This window comes from Engraulis encrasicolus, chromosome 7 (assembly GCF_034702125.1).
Source record: "Engraulis encrasicolus isolate BLACKSEA-1 chromosome 7, IST_EnEncr_1.0, whole genome shotgun sequence".
In the NCBI taxonomy this organism is placed as follows: domain Eukaryota; kingdom Metazoa; phylum Chordata; class Actinopteri; order Clupeiformes; family Engraulidae; genus Engraulis; species Engraulis encrasicolus.
In genome coordinates this window covers 42,884,502-42,902,559 of record NC_085863.1, presented here as the reverse complement: position 1 = coordinate 42,902,559, position 18,058 = coordinate 42,884,502, and the positions used below count along the sequence as shown (strand labels likewise).

Below are 18,058 nucleotides of genomic sequence, written 5' to 3'. Positions count from 1 at the left end.
TGTACTAGTCTGCAAAGCTTCTGTGTGAGTTGTTATGATACTTCAACATTGCCACAAAGAGACTGTAGGTGTAGGTCTAGAGTGCCCTCTGAAGAACAAAGCTTTCAACACATTTAAAATGGCCTCTTGTCATTTTGACCGCCATTTCTAGAGCAATCATAGATTTTGTACAAAGAAATAAGAATGTCATTGCTCTGCAACTGAGAGCCCCGAATAGCTCAGTTTGTCTTACCTTAACAGTAAACTGTGATGACAGGCCGAGGAAGATCTGTTATATTTCAACATAGATGTGCTTTGATTTGGGATGTACGGCATAGGCCTAATGTACATAGGTATTTTAAGCCATATCATAGACAACCTTTAACGTAAAGCATAATTTACTGTCTTTACAAACCACTGAACAACCATTGTTAAAACAAACCGCAACAGAGCTGTGAAGCAGCAAACTTGCACGTCCATGGCACGCACCTCCCAAGGCCCCACTAGACCCCGCCCTCTCCTCCTCACTCACCACGCCTACTCCTCAGCTTCCTCCGCGGCCATGGTAACAACACCACGCAACTGACGGTGGATAAGTGAATTCATATTCTCTCGTCAAGGTAAGGATTCAATGATTTCTTAATTTGTAACTCAATGTGCCCCTTGCCGTGTGCAGTTACGCGTCCAATTGCATTTATTTTTTGCTATAAACTTACAGATGCTTTTCAGTGTCATGTGCGTCCTGTTTTGTTGTCTGTGGCCTAAATCGCAACGTCTGGCATGTGCCTTATGGGTATTGTAGGGTCCTGTAGTTGTTATCAGCGACAGATAGCATTAACTTGAAGTCGAAGCCAAACTACAAATACGGAATTTTGAATCGCATGTTCGCGGTTAGCCTAGCTAACTTCTTACTGAATCATTTTGAATGAATTGCATGGTAATCACAAATCATCAGTATTCTTCCACTGCCCACAGTTTCAGAAATTCGGCTCACACAACTACAACTTTAAAATGACTTGCTCGTTTTTATTAAGGAATTGGTCTGCATCGCCTTTGCTGTGCAGTTAATTGAAGTAGTGTGACTGGAACTGTCAAGGTTGACAAGGAATGCGCCTGAAAGTCTCAGAGAGATAGTTACAGTCAGGCCTGTCAGTTGTATCATTCAGAGAGCATTGAAGATGTAGTTTCATCTAACAGTTATTTATAATAACCAATAATGTTTGTATGCCATCACCTCCCTTTAGTTAAGCCATGGCGGAGTTGGCAGAGATCTATGACAACGCCAAGAAGGGTCGAGAGTATGCCCTTCTCGGTAACTACGATTCGTCCATGGTCTACTACCAGGGTGTCATGCAACAAATCGAGAAATACTGCCAGTCTCAAAGAGATCCATCTGTCAAGGCGAAATGGCAGCAGGTAAGACATCCGTAGCAAGTCTGAATTAAAATAAGAGCACTTTCAGCACTCGTCATAAGACCTATGACACACCTACAGCATGTACCAGTAAAGTAAATAATTAACCATGCTACTTTTGATCTATCAATCATTTCTGCCCTGGCTTGATAGGTACGCATTGACTTAGACGAGGAGTACAGAAATGTGAAAAGCATCGTCAACACACTGGAAAGCTTCAAGACGGAGAAGCCAGTGGACTGTCCTAATTTCATGCTCGAGGAAGCCCCGCTTGACCCTGACGTATGGCCACCCCCTACTCCAGCAGAACACAGGTGATGTCAAAGTCCTTACAGTTATCTCATAAGAGACAGAAGCCATGTTTGCCAGTGTTGCAAGACTAGTGCCTGGCTTTTATATGTGTTTATTTACTTTTATACGTGTTTATTTGTTTTGTTGCATGCTTCATTCACTTGTAGACTGAGTTTTCTGTGAAGTGCAGGAATTGTTGTAATGCTGCTGTTACATGTTTCTAATTGGCAATGTCTGTGTCTCTGTGTCTATGTATTGGTCCATCCATCCACCCCACCTAAATTATATTTCCCTCCTCTCCTCCACACAGACTAGTTCTACCACTGCAGCCGCTGAAGCAGCCCAGCTGGCAAAGTCTGTCTCTTTTTCTGTTTAACCAACCATCCATCCATCCATCCATCTGAATAATGTTTACCTCTTTACCTCTCCTGCACACAGAGTTCCAGTGCAGCCGTTGAAGCGTCCCAACAGTGCAGCAGCGAAGGTCCAGAAGAGAGACTCCCCAGCCATGCAGCACAAGGGGCCCGCCATCAGGGGCCAGCAGGTCAACCCTAAAACAGACAAGTCGCCCCGCAACGGACGCGGAGGAGCTGCAAAGGCCAAAGATGAAAAGGTAATGTCACCCATCATCCCTTTGGGCCAATTTTTCTAAACCATTTTTGAACAAACGCCCCCTTGGACTCATCACAAGCCTCTCAACGCCCCCTTGACCTCATCATAAGCCTGACGACGGCCCCATTAGTATTAAAAAACGAAATGGACTAATGCCCCCCAATGGCAACACGGCCACCTCTCAGTTGTATCCGTCTCAACTCCCCCTGGGGGGCTGTACCTCCCCCGTTGAGAAACACTACTCTAGGTCAAGGGTGTCAAACATAAGGCCCGGGAGCCAGATAGTAGAGTAGTAGAGAAACTTTATTGATCCCCAGGGGGAAATTCAGGTGTCAAGTAGCTACATAAATAAACACACAGACACAGACACACACACACACACGCCAAGAGGTTTCCCGATCTGGGCCAGCTCTGGCATCTCAGGCAGTCCAAACCCTAATAATGATGTCCTTCTTAGTGTCCTTCTGTATGCTGTTAAACAGTTGAATGGCCCATGGGACAAAGGACCTCCTTCGCCTGTCTGTCCTGCAAGTGAGAGCACAGAGTCTGTGGCTGAACAGACTCAGCTGGTTACTGAAGGTGGTGTGAAGGGGGTGTAGCTGATTATCCATAATACAGTCCAGTCTGTTCAGGGCTCTGCTCTCAGCTGTTGAGGTGAGAGTCTCCATCTCCATGCCCACCACTGACCCTGCCTTCCTCACCAGTCTGTCAAGGCGTCTCGCATCTCTCGTCCTAATGCTTCCACCCCGAAGTCACAGCATAGAAGCTGGCCATGACAGACTGGTAGAACATAAGCAGAAGTTGGCTGGAGATTAAATGACCTCAGCCTTCTGAGGAAATAGAGCCTGCTTTGGCCTTTCCTGTAAAGTGCATCTGAATTTGTGGACCAGTCCAGTTTATTGTCGAGGTGCACTCCTAAGTACTTGTAAGTACAGACAGTCTCCACATTCTCTCCCCCAATAGAAACAGGCACCAAGGGCGGGGTGGAGCGCCTGAAATCAATCACCATTTCCTTGGTTTTGGTGGTGTTCAGGTGCAGCTGATTGTTTTGGCACCATCCTACAAAGTCATCCACCAGTCCCCTATAGTCCTCTTCCTGTCTGTCTCTTATACACCCCACAATTGCAGTGTCATCTGAGAACTTCTGCATGTGGCATGTCCCAGAATTGTAGATGAAGTCAGTTGTATACAGGGTGAACAAGACCGGGGAGAGCACCGTTCCATGTGGTCCATCAGATGATTCAGTCCGGCCCCAGGCTTGGAGAAAGAAAAAAAAGCTAAGGATGTCAAAAAAGAGGAGTCTCCTGCCCTTTACAACGTTGCTGTAGGTTTCCAATACTTCAGAACAATTTGAGATTCTGATTTGAAGCAGAAATGTTATGTTTTGCAATTGTGTTACTGGTCCGGCACACATGAGATCAATTTGGCTGTGTGCGGCCCCTGGACCGACACTAGTTTGACAGCCCTGTTGTAGGCATAAGAAGGTAGAACCCTGAAACATCTGCTCTGCTTTGCTCTCAAAAAATAATATAAAGTAACAATAATGAAATTTAAAAAACTCCTTGTGCTTGACCTTAGTGTCTTTTGAGCTACTAAATGGTGTCAGTGGTGGGTGAAAGGCCCTTCTGAATGGGCTTTGGGGAAGCTGAGTGTCCTTTCTTCTTCCAACCAGCTGGGCGACGACCAGAGATGAAAACTACTGTACTTTGTGTTGCTTTAGGTAGTATGTTGAAGATTATATTATAGTAGGGATGCACCGATACCGATACTGGTATCGGTATCGGCTGCCGATACTGCTCATTATACTCGTACTCGTACTCGTCAAGCACTTGCCGATACCAGGAACGATACTGCTATTACACAAAACAATGCAAAATCTTGTCACATTCTGTGGACTTGAAAGCAGCATGGGAAAAAATAACATTTAAATCTACATGGAAATGGACAATACAAATATCACAGATGGAAAAAAGCAAGGCCATGCATTTATTTTCATTGTATTTTGGTGGTAAAAGGTATCGGTATCGGTACTCGGTATCGGCAAGTACACACATTTATGTACTCGTACTTGTATCGGTTTTCAAAAAAGTGGTATCGGTGCATCCCTATATTATAGGCCTTCCCCAGTCTTACCGAGCTGGCTGCAGAATTGGGATTTTCTAGGTAGGGGTTATATTGCTCTGCATCACCATCTGCATCATTTGCTGTTGGGTCCTTGAAGCCGCTCTCTGCAGTTTGTATGACTCTGCGTGGTGCCCGCTGACATGCCTGTCCCAAAATCTACACTGATATATGAAAATGTTCTCCTCCCTTTGTTTTTTTCATCACAGCATACTAACAGTCGATATATGTGAATATTTCTCCTGCTGCTTGTGAAGTTAGATTTTCTTCCCCACATTACTTGTTCTTTTACGTTAGCCAAAACTTGTGAGAGTTTCTGACAGCGCAAAGTGGTCGGGAGCGTCACCATTCATGATTCATAACCATTGGTTGACTTGGGAAGGTAATCAATTCTCCTTTTTAATCCTACTTTGTTCCCCTTTTAGGGAAAGAAGGGTGGTCCAGAAGCAGCGGGGGATGGAGAGGTGAAGAGATTTGATGGCTCAGGCTATGAGAGTGACCTTGTGGACGCCTTGGAGAGGGACATCATCTCCCGCAACCCCAATATCAGCTGGTAAGTCATCACCTGGCCTAGCCAGATGTAGAGTAAGCGCTTGAGTCCAAAACATGTTCCTTCAAAGCCAGGCGTTTGGGTCAGGCCAGGGGAACCGGGCAACCAGCGAATGGGGGAGGGAGGTGCGGCGCACATTTCAAGCATCTACGGAGTTCACACACATTTCACATTTGCTAGCAGACATACGGGTGGCAGAATAACTTTTTAAAATTTTAGACATGGAATCATTTCTTTCTTTCTGCCATGCTATGACTTAAGTTCATGACTTAAGTCATTTTTGTCCAACTTGAGCCAGAGAAATACTGCAAATGTCAACTGATCAACTGGCATACCATATACAGACGCATATCTTGACATATCACACATCAATACTTTGTATCGCATCTCGACATCTATCAGTCCAACATCTTATATTAATATCATGTCATATAGTGTTTCTGTCAGAACCACTCTAGTAAAAAAAAAAAGAAGACAGGAAACAGAGATACATTTCGGAAGCTTCATTTTTGAATGCAGACATTTGTGTTTGGCGGTAAGGCTCTGTTCGGAGGAAGTTAACCGACTTCTCCATGAGCTCCATGGAAGCCAAGACGGAACAGCAGCATCCTCAGGTGGAGTGCCTTCCATTTAGCCGGAGAGGCAACATACAGTACCCCCTAGAAGAGACCAATTAACAACAGTATGACATTGTTTGGCAATGATTAGTCTGGTGGAGCAGTGAAGGTGGTGGATGCAAAACAAGCGGCAAAAAGCAATGACAGGAAAACAAATTTGGTAGTTTAAATAAAGAGCGCCAAAGGTCAGCATCCAATTGCGAGCAGCAGCTGATTAACCGAAGCGCAGCTGATTCGTGGAGAGCTGTATGGGCTGGGTCGGCATCAGCCAATAGGCAAAAGGGGGTGTTTACTACATGCTCTACCAGATCTATCGCAGGTTGCTTGATTTCTGATTGTTAATTATGATTCTAATTTGCAATGGAAAATTGAAATGGAAAATAAGACAACTTTGTAGTATTAATTATTGGCTAGACCTGATATAATAGGCCAAATTCTGTTTTCCCTTGGCAAATACTACTAATAATAACAACAATCTCATTATTACTAATAATAATATCACTTGTATGAATGGAAGTGCTGAATACCGTTCTGCCACTTACCACAACTAACACATTGATGTTGTGCTTTTTCTTATACCTCTCAGTTGCCAAATGAAAATCCATTACTTTACTTTTTATAGAAGAATGAATAGCTGTGAGCACTGTGCTTGCATGTAATAGCAATAGTAATGATATGCATGTGTTCTTTTGTGTCTGATCCTAATGTAATGGCATAAGTAGTGATGGTGGCCGATTAGCGAGAGAGAGAGAGAGAGAGAGAGAGAGAGAGAGAGAGAGAGAGAGAGAGAGAGAGAGAGAGAGAGAGAGAGAGAGAGAGAGAGAGAGAGAGAGAGAGAGAGAGAGAGAGAGAGAGAGAGAGAGAGAGGCCAGATGCCTGGGAGGCAAGGTGCCGTGGATGACTCATCCCAACTGGGACTCGCCAAGCTGTCGTGTGATAACCCTCCATCTTTCTTCTCTCTCTCTCTCTGTCTGTCTCTCTCTCTCTCTCTCTGTCACACTACCCGATATTTCTTTGTTTCCCTCTATCTCTTACTGTCCCCATCCCCCCCCTCCCTTCTTTGTGCGTCTGTCTCTCACTTATTCTCTCGCTCCACTTTTTATTCCTCACTCTCATCTCTGTTTTTCCATTCTCTCTCTCTCTCTCTCTCTCTCTCTCTCTCTCTCTCTCTCTCTCTCTCCTCATCTGCAGGGATGACATTGCTGATCTGGAGGATGCCAAGAAGCTGCTGAGGGAGGCAGTGGTGCTGCCCATGTGGATGCCAGACTTCTTCAAGGGAATCCGCAGGCCCTGGAAGGTTAATATCGCCATTTTACGACTCATTGCAGTTCTTGTTTTTCCCTCTTTTTTTCACTTTATTATGCCGACAGGGCAGTGAGACAAACAGGTCGAAGTTGAACCCGAGTCGCCGGTGTAATGGTATGCCGTCTGAGCTCATTGAACCACTGCGCCCCCCTCTTCTCTCCTTTTTTGCTTTTCATGAACAGACTTAGTCCATATTTGAATGTTCTGTACATGTCTATGTGCAAAAGCACGTACAGTATGCACATTCATCTGATGACATCATTGTGATATGAAAGCAGTGGAATGTACACAGTTACACTCGCGCCGCCATTGCCCACCACAAGGGGGCATCATGGTGTAGGTTCTAACAATGGTGAGGACTCTTGGTGTATGTCCTTGTTTGGACTGTGATATTAATACTGCCGCTGTCGGGCTTAAATTTCTAATAACCTGATGTGCAGTGTAACACAGCTTTGCACAACGCAAAGGATTTTTTTCTGCCTCAGAGGCTTTGTGGGCTTTTTTTTTCTTTTCCAGTTATATAATGTGATCAGGCCAACACTGTATGATTTCCTAGTAGGCTCCAGTCTGGGCCATATGGCACTGGGATGGGATTGTAAACAGCATGGCGTGTGTGTGTGTGTGTGTGTGTGTGTGTGTGTGTGTGTGTGTGTGTGTGTGTGTGTGTGTGTGTGTGTGTGTGTGTGTGTGCTTGTGTGCTTGTGTGCGTGCGTGCGTGCGTGCGTGCGTGTGTGTGTGTGTGTGTGTGTGTGTGTGTGTGTGTGTTTGTGTTTGTGTGTGTGTGTGTGTTTTATTTATTTATTTTGGTGTGTGTGTGTGTGTTTATGTTTTGTTTGTTTATTTGTGTGTGTGTGTGTGTGTGTGTGTGTGTGTGCACGCACCACAGGGAGTGTTGATGGTGGGTCCTCCTGGCACAGGGAAGACCATGCTGGCCAAAGCTGTGGCCACGGAGTGTGGCACTACCTTTTTCAACATCTCGCCATCCACACTCACCTCCAAGTACCGCGGAGAGTCAGAGAAACTCGTGCGTCTGCTTTTTGACATGGTGAGTCTGTGAGCAGCCAGGAACAAAAGGACACTGCCATCATGATGACTTGAAAATTCAATGTTATGTCGACACGATAGGATTGATAAATAGTAAACATTTTCTACTACAAATAACAACAGAAGACACTTTCAATTGTAGGCATAAATTAAATTCAATACCAATGCCAATATCTACTTAGGAACTCTACGGAATATGAAATGTCAAATGGTCTGAAAAAGTTTAAGTTTAAGCACACTGGGGAAAAAAGATAAAAAATAACCTTTATTCAATTAAAACAGCAACGTTTCGATCACCCATGCAGACCTACCTTTGTAAACGGCCTGGCTCTTTTGTCTGACACCTGTAATTACAGTATTGACACAGTATTGCGCACCCTACCCGAAATGACAAATACAGTCTGAAAAAGAAACAATTTGTGCCATATCTTCCAGGCAAGGTTCTATGCTCCCAGCACCATCTTCATCGATGAGATCGACTCCATGTGTGGGAGGAGAGGAACATCGGATGAGCACGAGGCCAGTAGACGAGTGAAATCTGAACTGCTGGTTCAGATGGACGGTAAGACATCAGGCCGATGCACCAACCACTTCCTCATTGTCTTGCTCTGTGGCAAAGCATCTGAAACCTCCTGCATCAGCATTCAGTTGCGCCTCTTTGGGCAGATATGTTTTCTGCCTCAAACAATCACTAATGCCCAATAAGCCCAAAGATGACACATAACATTGGCACAGTGAATGACCCATACAGATGCAGTAACAAAGCAAAATGAAACTCAAATTCTGTGTGGTAGTGAGCTATGAAATTGTTTAGCGGACGTCAATCAGAATGTTATGACCCTCAAACATGTGCTCTTTCCCTTCATTGAACATTAGAGTTTCACGCCATGCCTGTTTTACCACTTCTGTACATTACTGTATGGCAAGTGTAGCATTTTAGGCTTCTTAAAAGGACACTGTGCAGGAAATGGTCAAAAAGGGTACTGCAACTATGCTGCTCATTGAAACTAGGCTCCCTATTGCCAAATTTGGTCTTTACATGAAAGTTTACTGAGTAGCAATTAACTAGTATGGTCCAATTACAGTCATTTTTGCAGCTAAAAATGGCTATTTTAGGAAATTCAAAATGGCGGACCATGGAGAAGATCCCCCTTTTCATGTAGGAAAAGTGCAATTTTGCCAGTCATAATGAATACTTGAATTACACTAATTTGATGGTGGTGGTAAGTATTCATGAAAAAGGTAACATTAGTGAGTGGGCAGCATGAATTCTGGAAATGAACAGCTAAAAATCTCACACAGTGTCCCTTTAAGCTACTTTCGCAAACAACAGCAGCTACCAAATTTATTTGGTCTGAATAGAATAGGCTAGAAAGCTCAGTAAGGTAGAAGGAGGAAGTTGAGCAGCCGAGTTACAGTACACTGTTGACCCCTGCAGCTGTAGCACACTCGCTTAGCAAGTCCATTTCTGCCACTTAAGGTGTTTCTGATCCACTTTTTCATAGCTCACCCCTCGCACGGGATATAAATGTTTATGGCATTGTAAACTGAAGTGTCCTCCTAAATTAGTCTCTATCTTGTTTGACAGCTTATCAAAACATGCTGTGTACGTTTTTGTTTTTGTTTCTCGATACTAAAACGTGACCTAAATCAGCCAAATCGTATTTTTTCCCCTATGTTATAACCTTACTGTCATCAACGTTTACTTCAGGTTTTGAACCATTACTTGAAGGTGCACTGATTGTGGCCAGAATAGGTATTGCAACTGCTTCTCATTGAAATCATGTTGCCCATTGCCAAATTTGATCTTTTCATGAATCTTTACCTAATAATAAACTAGTATTGACCAAAGTGCAGTACGTTTTGCAGCTAATATTTCCTATTTTTGGAAATTCAAAATGTCGTACCGTGGAGAAGATCTCCCCTTTCATGTATGAAAATTGCAATTTTCCCAGCCATATTGAATACTTAGAATTTGATGGTGGTGATAAGTATTTGTTAAAAAGGTAACATTTGTGAATGGGCAGCATGGATTCTGGAAATTAACTACTACAAATATTACACTGTGCACCTTTAAAGCTCTGTGTAATGTCATAGCAATGTTGCCATGATCAGTTTTCAGCAACGAGTGAGCACAAAGAGACTACACTCCAGGAAGTTAATGCTGTGTACCGTAATGTTAAATATGTCACTGTCCTCCCTGTCCCTGTTCCTTGTCACACAGGCGTGGGTGGCGCCTCGGAGAACGACGACCCGTCCAAGATGGTGATGGTGCTGGCGGCCACCAACTTCCCCTGGGACATCGACGAGGCCCTGCGGCGGCGCCTGGAGAAGAGGATCTACATCCCACTGCCCACAGGTCAGTAAGCTCAACGCTGGCCAATACACACGCACGCACTGTTTCCACTCATACAAGACTACGCGCCAGAACCACATAGCATCTACATCCACCTGACTTCAGGTCAGTGGTTAGCACACCCGCACTGTCTCCAATCATAGGACACTACAGCAGAGCTCTGTAGGATCTACATCTCACTGCTCACAGGTCAGTACACTCACACCGTCTCCTATCGTACAAGATTACAGTACAGCAGGACTAAATAGGCCAAAGTGGACAAGTTTTTTTGTGGGGGAGGGAGCTTATAAGTGGCCTGGCTGGCTTGGCTGTTCAGTTGAACAGGGTAGAATCTGCATCCCACTGCCTATAGGCCAGTGGACGGTAGCTTACACAGACACTGTCTCCAATCTAGTATACAACACATCCCACTGACTTCAGGTCAGTGCTTAGCACACCCACTGTCCCCACTCATAGGAGACTACAGCAGAGCTACTGTACATGTAAACATGTAGGGGCTAAACAACCCCAACTTAACAGTGTTTTTTTTGGTGGGTAGGGATTTGACCTGGCTGGTTTGATGCTAGCCTAAATAAATTGTCAAGTTTTGCAATAGTGATGGTTGTCATGTGGACCGAACATGTCAGCATCACAACATAGTCTACATACTGTACCTATTGATGTGGTATGCTAACATCTGCACAATAATATCCTAAACATCACCATTGGCATTTTATCTCCAGAGTGCATTAGCTTTAAGCCAGCCACTAGCCAGCCAGAAGATTTCAAACAAGCTTGCTGTCCTTCATCAGGCAATTAGTGGAGACATAACAGGAAATGAGTTGGAGAGAGATGGGGAAGGGTACAGGAAGTGACCTCGGAGCAGAATCGGCCCTGGCTTCCTGGGTGTGTGGCATTGACACATGATGCTGTGTTTGCTGGAGAACAAAGGGAAACGTACTCCGCTCTTCTGGGGCCGACACGGCAATGCAACCAGAGCAGGACAAGGCATGAGATAAAAAGGAGAGAACTGGTGGAGCACCGACATCTTCTGTTTTTTGCTTTTGCTGTTTTTAACAGTGCATTAAGACTAGCGTTTAGAAGCTGCGTAAGAAATAACTAAGCAAAAAAAAAAGAAAAAAAGGTATACATACGGTATGCCAAATTATACATTTGTAATGCCCAATAGACGACTATGGGCAATTGTAAACCACAGCTTTCTTACGAGAAATTGCATAGGTACCAGGCAAGTTCAATCCAGATCATGGTTGTCAAAAGATTTAAGATGCAAGCAACTTCGCTTCTCCTGGGAATCTCTCGCTTTTTTGAAAGACTTTTTTAGGCTTTTATGCTTCTATTGGACAGCGAACATGAAGAGAGGACAGGAAATAGTTGGAAGAGAGAGATAGCGGGGGATCAGGAAATGACCTCAAGACTGGAATCGAACCTGGGTCCTTGGCGTAACAGAACAGTGCCTCAGCCGTTTGGACCACAGCCAAGAATTAACTTTTTCCACTACTGGAAATGATTCCAACCACTTGTGTTCAAGTTTCATTCTTATATTGACATATATGTTGGATTGGGAAGGCCATAGTCCTACTTTATAGTCATACTTCTGCCCACTTGCAACTCCAAAACTCTCAAGATCCGATTTCAAACTCAAGGGTTGACGACACAGTCTTGGCTTTCATTGTACAAGGCTATGTATGGATTCCTCACACTTTACCATTTCACGTAATAAGACGACTTTTAAATCCAGAAAACACTCGTTTGCTCTCAGTAGTACACCACCCACAAAAGGCTTCAAAGAGCACCAAGAATAATTCCATTAGAATGCAGAATTTCTCAAGAATGACGAGAATTCACATCAGAAATAATCTGGACGCATTTTTCTACTGCGCCGCCACACTACAAAGTGGGGTTTATTGTTTTGGGTGAGCGTTAAAGATGCAATCAGCAATGTTAAGCATCTTATAAGCAGTGAAATAAACAGTTAGCTTTCCCCTCATGATGTTAGCTATGTAATCCCTGGCCTGTGGTGTGCTGTAAGAGGAAGAAAAAAACTCACAAACTCTGTGAACTAGAAGAAACAAACAATGTGTGGCCAGCCTGTCTGGCCTCAACATTACATGTTATATTTGAATATAAACTTAGCTGTTTATCAATAACTTGTTGTTTAATTTCAACATAAACAAATGTGAGTCCTACCATAAATGATCACACCTTTTTAAACCTCAGTGTTTTTTATTTGGTTGGTTTCAAAGGACTTGACAAAATGGAATCTTAAAGGTACACTGTGTGAGATTTTTAGTTGTTCATTTCCAGAATTCATGCTGCCCACTCATTAATGTTACCTTTTTCATGAATACTTACCACCACCATCAAATTCTAAGCATTCGTTATGACTGGAAAAATTGCACTTTTCATACATGAAAAGGGGGATCTTCTCCATGGTCCGCCATTTTGAATTTCCTAAAATAGCCATTTTTAGCTGCAAAAATGACTGTAATTGGACCATACTAGTTAATATTTGTTTATTACTTGTTAAACTTTCATGTAACGATCAAATTTGGCAATAGGAGCCTAGTTTCAATGAGCAGCATAGTTGCAGTACCTTTTTTGACCATTTCCTGCATAGTGTCCCTTTAAACTTTGAAGTATTGAACTGTTAAATGTAATTTTATTTTTGGTTGTGTGTAGAAGTAGAACTAGCGATCTGAAGAAGATCTGAAAAGACAATGAAATGTTGGTAGTCATTAGAAAGAAATGGTCACTAGGGGGGCGCTGTGGCGCAGCATGCTAAGCCCCCCACATTTGGACTTGCGTGCCCAAGGGGGACCCTGGTTCGAGTCCGGCAGGGGTCATTTCCTGATCCCACCCCGTCTCTCTGTCCCACTCGCTTCCTGTCACCATCTCACACTGTCCATCAAATAAAGGCATAAAAGCCCCTAAAAATATATATTTAAAAAAAAGACAAAGAAATGGTCACACTAGCAAATAGATAATTCTCTAATGTGCAAATACTGTGGGATTTAGGTGACCACCACTAGCTGAACGTCCTACCATCAAACAGCATCTTTTTCTTTAATCCTGCCGTCGGTGAGTCTGACGCTGCTGAACACCACCACCGTCCTTGGAGATCTGCCACTCATACTAATACCCAAACATGGCCATAATGTGGCGTGAATGCCCAACACCCCCATGCATGCCCACAGCATGTGCCCTTCACACATAGTAGTACAGTAATTAATTCAGCCATGACGCACCCCCTCGCCACACATACACATACACACACACACACACACACACACACACACACACACACACACACACACACACACACACACACACACACATACACACACACACACACACACACACACACACACGCGCGCGTACACACACACGCGCCTCGTGTATTGGCTCGTGACTGCGAGCTGGTGTACCACTGTGGGGGTGGGTGATGAGTGTTGAGTGTACCCGCCTGTGACTGCCTGTAGTCTAGTGTGGGCGGCTGTGCTGAGTCTGACTGCCTATTGTCTGCTCTTCTGTCCTGATCTGTCCTTACCCACCCACCCCCACACATACCTACGTGTGCACACTCTCATTCATACTCATACATGCATACATATCTACACACACACACACATACACAGGTACCCCCTCACCTGCCCACACACATATATTATCACATATGTGCCCACACACACACACACACACACACACACACACACACACACACACACACACACACACACACATTAATTCATTCTCTCTCTCTCTCTCTCTCTCTCTCTCTCTCTCTCTCTCTCTCTCTCTCTCTCTCTCTCACTCCCTCACTCTCATCTACCCACCCCCACTCCCCTCTCCCTCCAGCGAAGGGTCGTGCGGAGCTGCTGCGTATCAACCTGCGGGAGGTGGAGGTGGCCCCTGACGTGGACCTGGCCCTCATCGCAGAGAAGATCCAGGGCTACTCCGGAGCAGACATCACCAACGTCTGCAGGTCAGACACACACACACACACACACACACACAATCAGACATTCATACAGTACACACACACACACACACACACACACACACACACACACACACACACAGACACACACTCCATACTCACTACACATTACAGCACTGTAACTGTAGTTCACTAGCCTAGCAAGCTGTAGCTAGACTATAACATGAAATGAACAGCTGAGACGATCTACTCTGTAGTACTACTCTGGAGCTGACATCACCAACGTCTGCAGGACACACACACACACACACACACACACACACACACACACACACACACACACACACACACACACACACACACACACACACACACACACACACACACACACAGCTCCACCTGAGTGTCCTGTATTGTACTGTACACTACCCTGGCAAGCTAGCCTGTAGCATGAAATGAACAGCCTGGGGCTGTATCATGGGCAAAGCTGAAAGTTGCGTCTGGAGCCAACGGTTGCTGTTCAAACTGCTTCACTACATGTAATAGGGACAGCGCAGCACTGTGCTAAGCCTGACCCAGCCACTCATTACAGATTTTAAAAAAACCCTCACTACATAGAGCATTGTGATTGTCGGAGAGCTTCCTGAACCAGCCACAAGTACGTCGCCTATGGTGCAACGCTAGCCCAACCGGCCACTGGGGTTTGTCAAGTTCACTAGGAAATACACTTCAAAGAAAACTGTCAAAAGAAACTGCGAAATGTCCTGAGAAGAAAATTGCTCGTTCATCACATTTGTTTGTTGTGGTGTGGTGTGTGCTGATGTACTAACGGCAGGCCAACCAACACTTCAGTGTTTCATACTTCACAGCCACAGTAGGCTACTTAGCAAGAGCAGTCGGGCATTAAATAATTTTTAATCGCTGGTTGTTGTTGTTTTTTTTTGTTGTTTTTTTTCAATTAATTGCGGCAATGTTTTGTGAGTGTAAAATACCCTGAACTAATTTGTTTGATGGACTTGATACCGTTTTGAGCGCATGACTGCGCCACGGCACGGCAGTACAGTGCAAACTCACAATCCAAACGTGGCAGCCAAGAGTGCTGATGTTTCAATGCTGCTCTGCTCTGTCAGGATGTTAGGATGTTCAATATTGAGTTGCAGTACAATCTCTTGCTTGTAATTGTTATGCTGTGTTGGTTTCTGCTTTTGTCTTTCTCCTCTTCACCTCCTCTCCTCTCCTCTTCCACCTCCTCTTCTCTCCTCTTCCACCTCCTCTCCTCTCCTCTCCTCTCCTCTCCTCTCGTGCCTGGGGTTTTTTTTGGAACAAGTGAGATGGGATGTGTTGTGTGTATTGTCTGCCCTTCGTTGTCTGTTGCGTTTCCAGCAGGACGCTTTCCCTCGCCTGTGTGTGTGCGTGCGTGCGTGTGTATGTGTGTGTTTGCTCTGGATTGTTTTTCTGCACAGTGATTTTGTCGGATGGCCTGCTGCCATGCGCCATTCCTGATTCCACAAACATGCCTTTGATTGTTACATAACTCACTTGCCCTCTCTCATTCTGTGTGTGTGTGTGTGTGTGTGTGTGTGTGTGTGTGTGTGTGTGTGTGTGTGTCTGCATGTCTGTGCACGTGTGTGTATGGTTATTGTTATTGTGTTGGACTGGGTTCACTGGACGCTGTAATGCTTTACTGAGAAACTAATCAATGCAACAGCGTGATTGCAAAAAGCTTTATAGAGGAGGAGACCGTAAAACAGCTGTCTCCCTCTAACTCAGCAGCCAGAAACAATACTGCACACACACACACACACACACACACACACACACACACACACACACACACACGGCTCGAGTCGAAAGCCATCAGTTTGGATGTTTTTGAAAGGAAAAACAGGGGTGGGTGTTGTCACTGCGTACTCTTTGCTATCCACCCATATTGAAACATAAGAAGAGCTGCATATCTGTACTTGATTTGTTAACTGCCCTCTTCAGCAGTTGAATACATGCTATTCATTTTATTAATATTAATGGTTTGTGATCATTACTGTTCAATTCATGCATTTTATGTTACAATGGTTTTGTTAATGATTGTTTGGTGTACATTATGGGTCATTTTTTTAGTAACAGACGTCAAGATGGTACAAGAACCGTATTAATTAGTTTATTTAATTCATAGAAGAGTGACATTAGCTGTGGGTTTACAACATGATGTCTTTTACAAAAAACATCAATGATCTGTATGCGTCAGTCTGTCTATCTGTCTCTGTCTGTCTGTCTGAGTTCACATTTCTGTGTCCTCACAGTACGGAGACATGATGGCTATGTCTCGGCCTATCTGGGGCCTGTAAACACACTGAATTTCTATACAAGTTATGTTCTATGTATGCTAACAGGGCTGTGTGTGTGTGTGTGTGTGTGTGTGTGTGTGTGTGTGTCTGGGTGTGTGTGTGTGTCCATCGTGCCCTCCTCAGGGACGCGGCGATGATGGCGATGCGACGGCGTATCCAGGGCCTCTGCCCCGAGGAGATCCGCGCCCTCTCCAAGGAGGAGCTCCAGATGCCTGTCACCATGGAGGACTTTGAGATCACCCTCAAGAAGATCTCCAAGTCCGTCTCCGCCGCCGACCTGGAGAAGTACGACGGCTGGATGGCGGAGTTCGGATCCGTTTAGCCACAGGAGTGGGGGTGGTGGTGGACGGGATGGGAAGCAGAGCTTGGTTCTGTGTCGGGGTTAGGGGTGAAGGATTTGGGGGTTGAGAGGAGACCTGGGGTGCGTTTCTCGAAAGCGTAGTTGTTAGCCAGTTAGCAACTTGGGTAGTTGCCAATGGGAAATTGCATTGCAAACAACAAAGTAGCTAATGTAGTTAGCAACTATGGTTTCGAGAAATGCACCCCAGGAGACATACAAGGCCTGGATAGACGAGTTTGGATCCATTTAGCCGCAGATGGGGGTGGGTGGGGTGGACAGGGATGGGTATGTGGTATTGGGGTGGGTTGGGGGATTGAGGGTGGCCTGGATTGGCAATTCTTGGTGGCCGAGTTTGGATCAGTTCAGCTGCAGAAGAGAGGTGGGATGGGATAGAGTGGATGGCATGGGTTAGGGCTGAAGGGGGTTGAGAGGGGACCTGGAGAGTACTGGGTGGCTGACTATGGAACTGAAGAAAGATGGTGAGACGGAGAGGTGGGGTTGGGCTTTGGGTTATGGGGTGAGAGATAAAGAAAAGACAAGGTGGAGAAACAGAAAAATGCAATACAAAGAGAAAAACAGTCATGGTTTGGGCTTTGGACAAAGGGTGAGGGGTTGAAAATCGACTGTTATGGACAAGGAAGGGAGGTATGATGAACAGACGGAGAAGAAGGTGGGTTTGGGGTAGGAGGAACGATGGGGTGGAATGTGGGTTGTTGGAGAACCATGTGAAGAAACAGGGTGATGCAACAAAGTGGAGGGGACGGAGGAGGATTGGGTAGGGGGTTGGAGAAGAGACCATGCGTAGAAAGTAGAGGGTGCGGCACCACTGGATGACTTCATCATTCCTAAGTCCTGTCGCTGGGCGTTGCCTTGGCGACTACTTGAAGCTTGTTTTTTAGTGTTCCGGAACGCTGTAGCATCGTGTTTTGGGAGTCAACTCTGGAAATCACTCAGTTTTATCTTTTTGTTTTTATTCTAAAATGTCTGAAATGGTGTAAACTCATTCCTCACTTCAAAATGTGCACTAGTGCTGGTATTGCACTGACTTGAACTAGTCTGATATATAGGCCGAAAGAATGTTGACATGTCATTGTTTCGAAACTAGCTTGCTTTTGGTACGGTCATGTTGTGATTTGTGTGTGTGTGTGTGT

At 44.8% G+C, this 18,058-nt stretch overlaps 1 protein-coding gene across 1 annotated transcript; it reads left to right on the top strand.

Moving 5' to 3' along the window:
• Nucleotides 1-52: 52 nt before the first annotated feature.
• Nucleotides 53-17,820, top strand: katnal1 (katanin p60 subunit A-like 1). Its single transcript, XM_063203630.1, has 11 exons — nucleotides 53-599; nucleotides 1,224-1,395; nucleotides 1,546-1,706; nucleotides 2,122-2,296; nucleotides 4,842-4,969; nucleotides 6,775-6,880; nucleotides 7,775-7,933; nucleotides 8,368-8,494; nucleotides 10,157-10,291; nucleotides 14,144-14,270; nucleotides 16,691-17,820. Exons 2-11 carry the CDS (start codon nucleotides 1,231-1,233, stop codon nucleotides 16,887-16,889), a joined length of 1,482 nt encoding a protein of 493 aa, XP_063059700.1. The 5' UTR covers nucleotides 53-599; nucleotides 1,224-1,230; the 3' UTR covers nucleotides 16,890-17,820.
• Nucleotides 17,821-18,058: the final 238 nt, after the last annotated feature.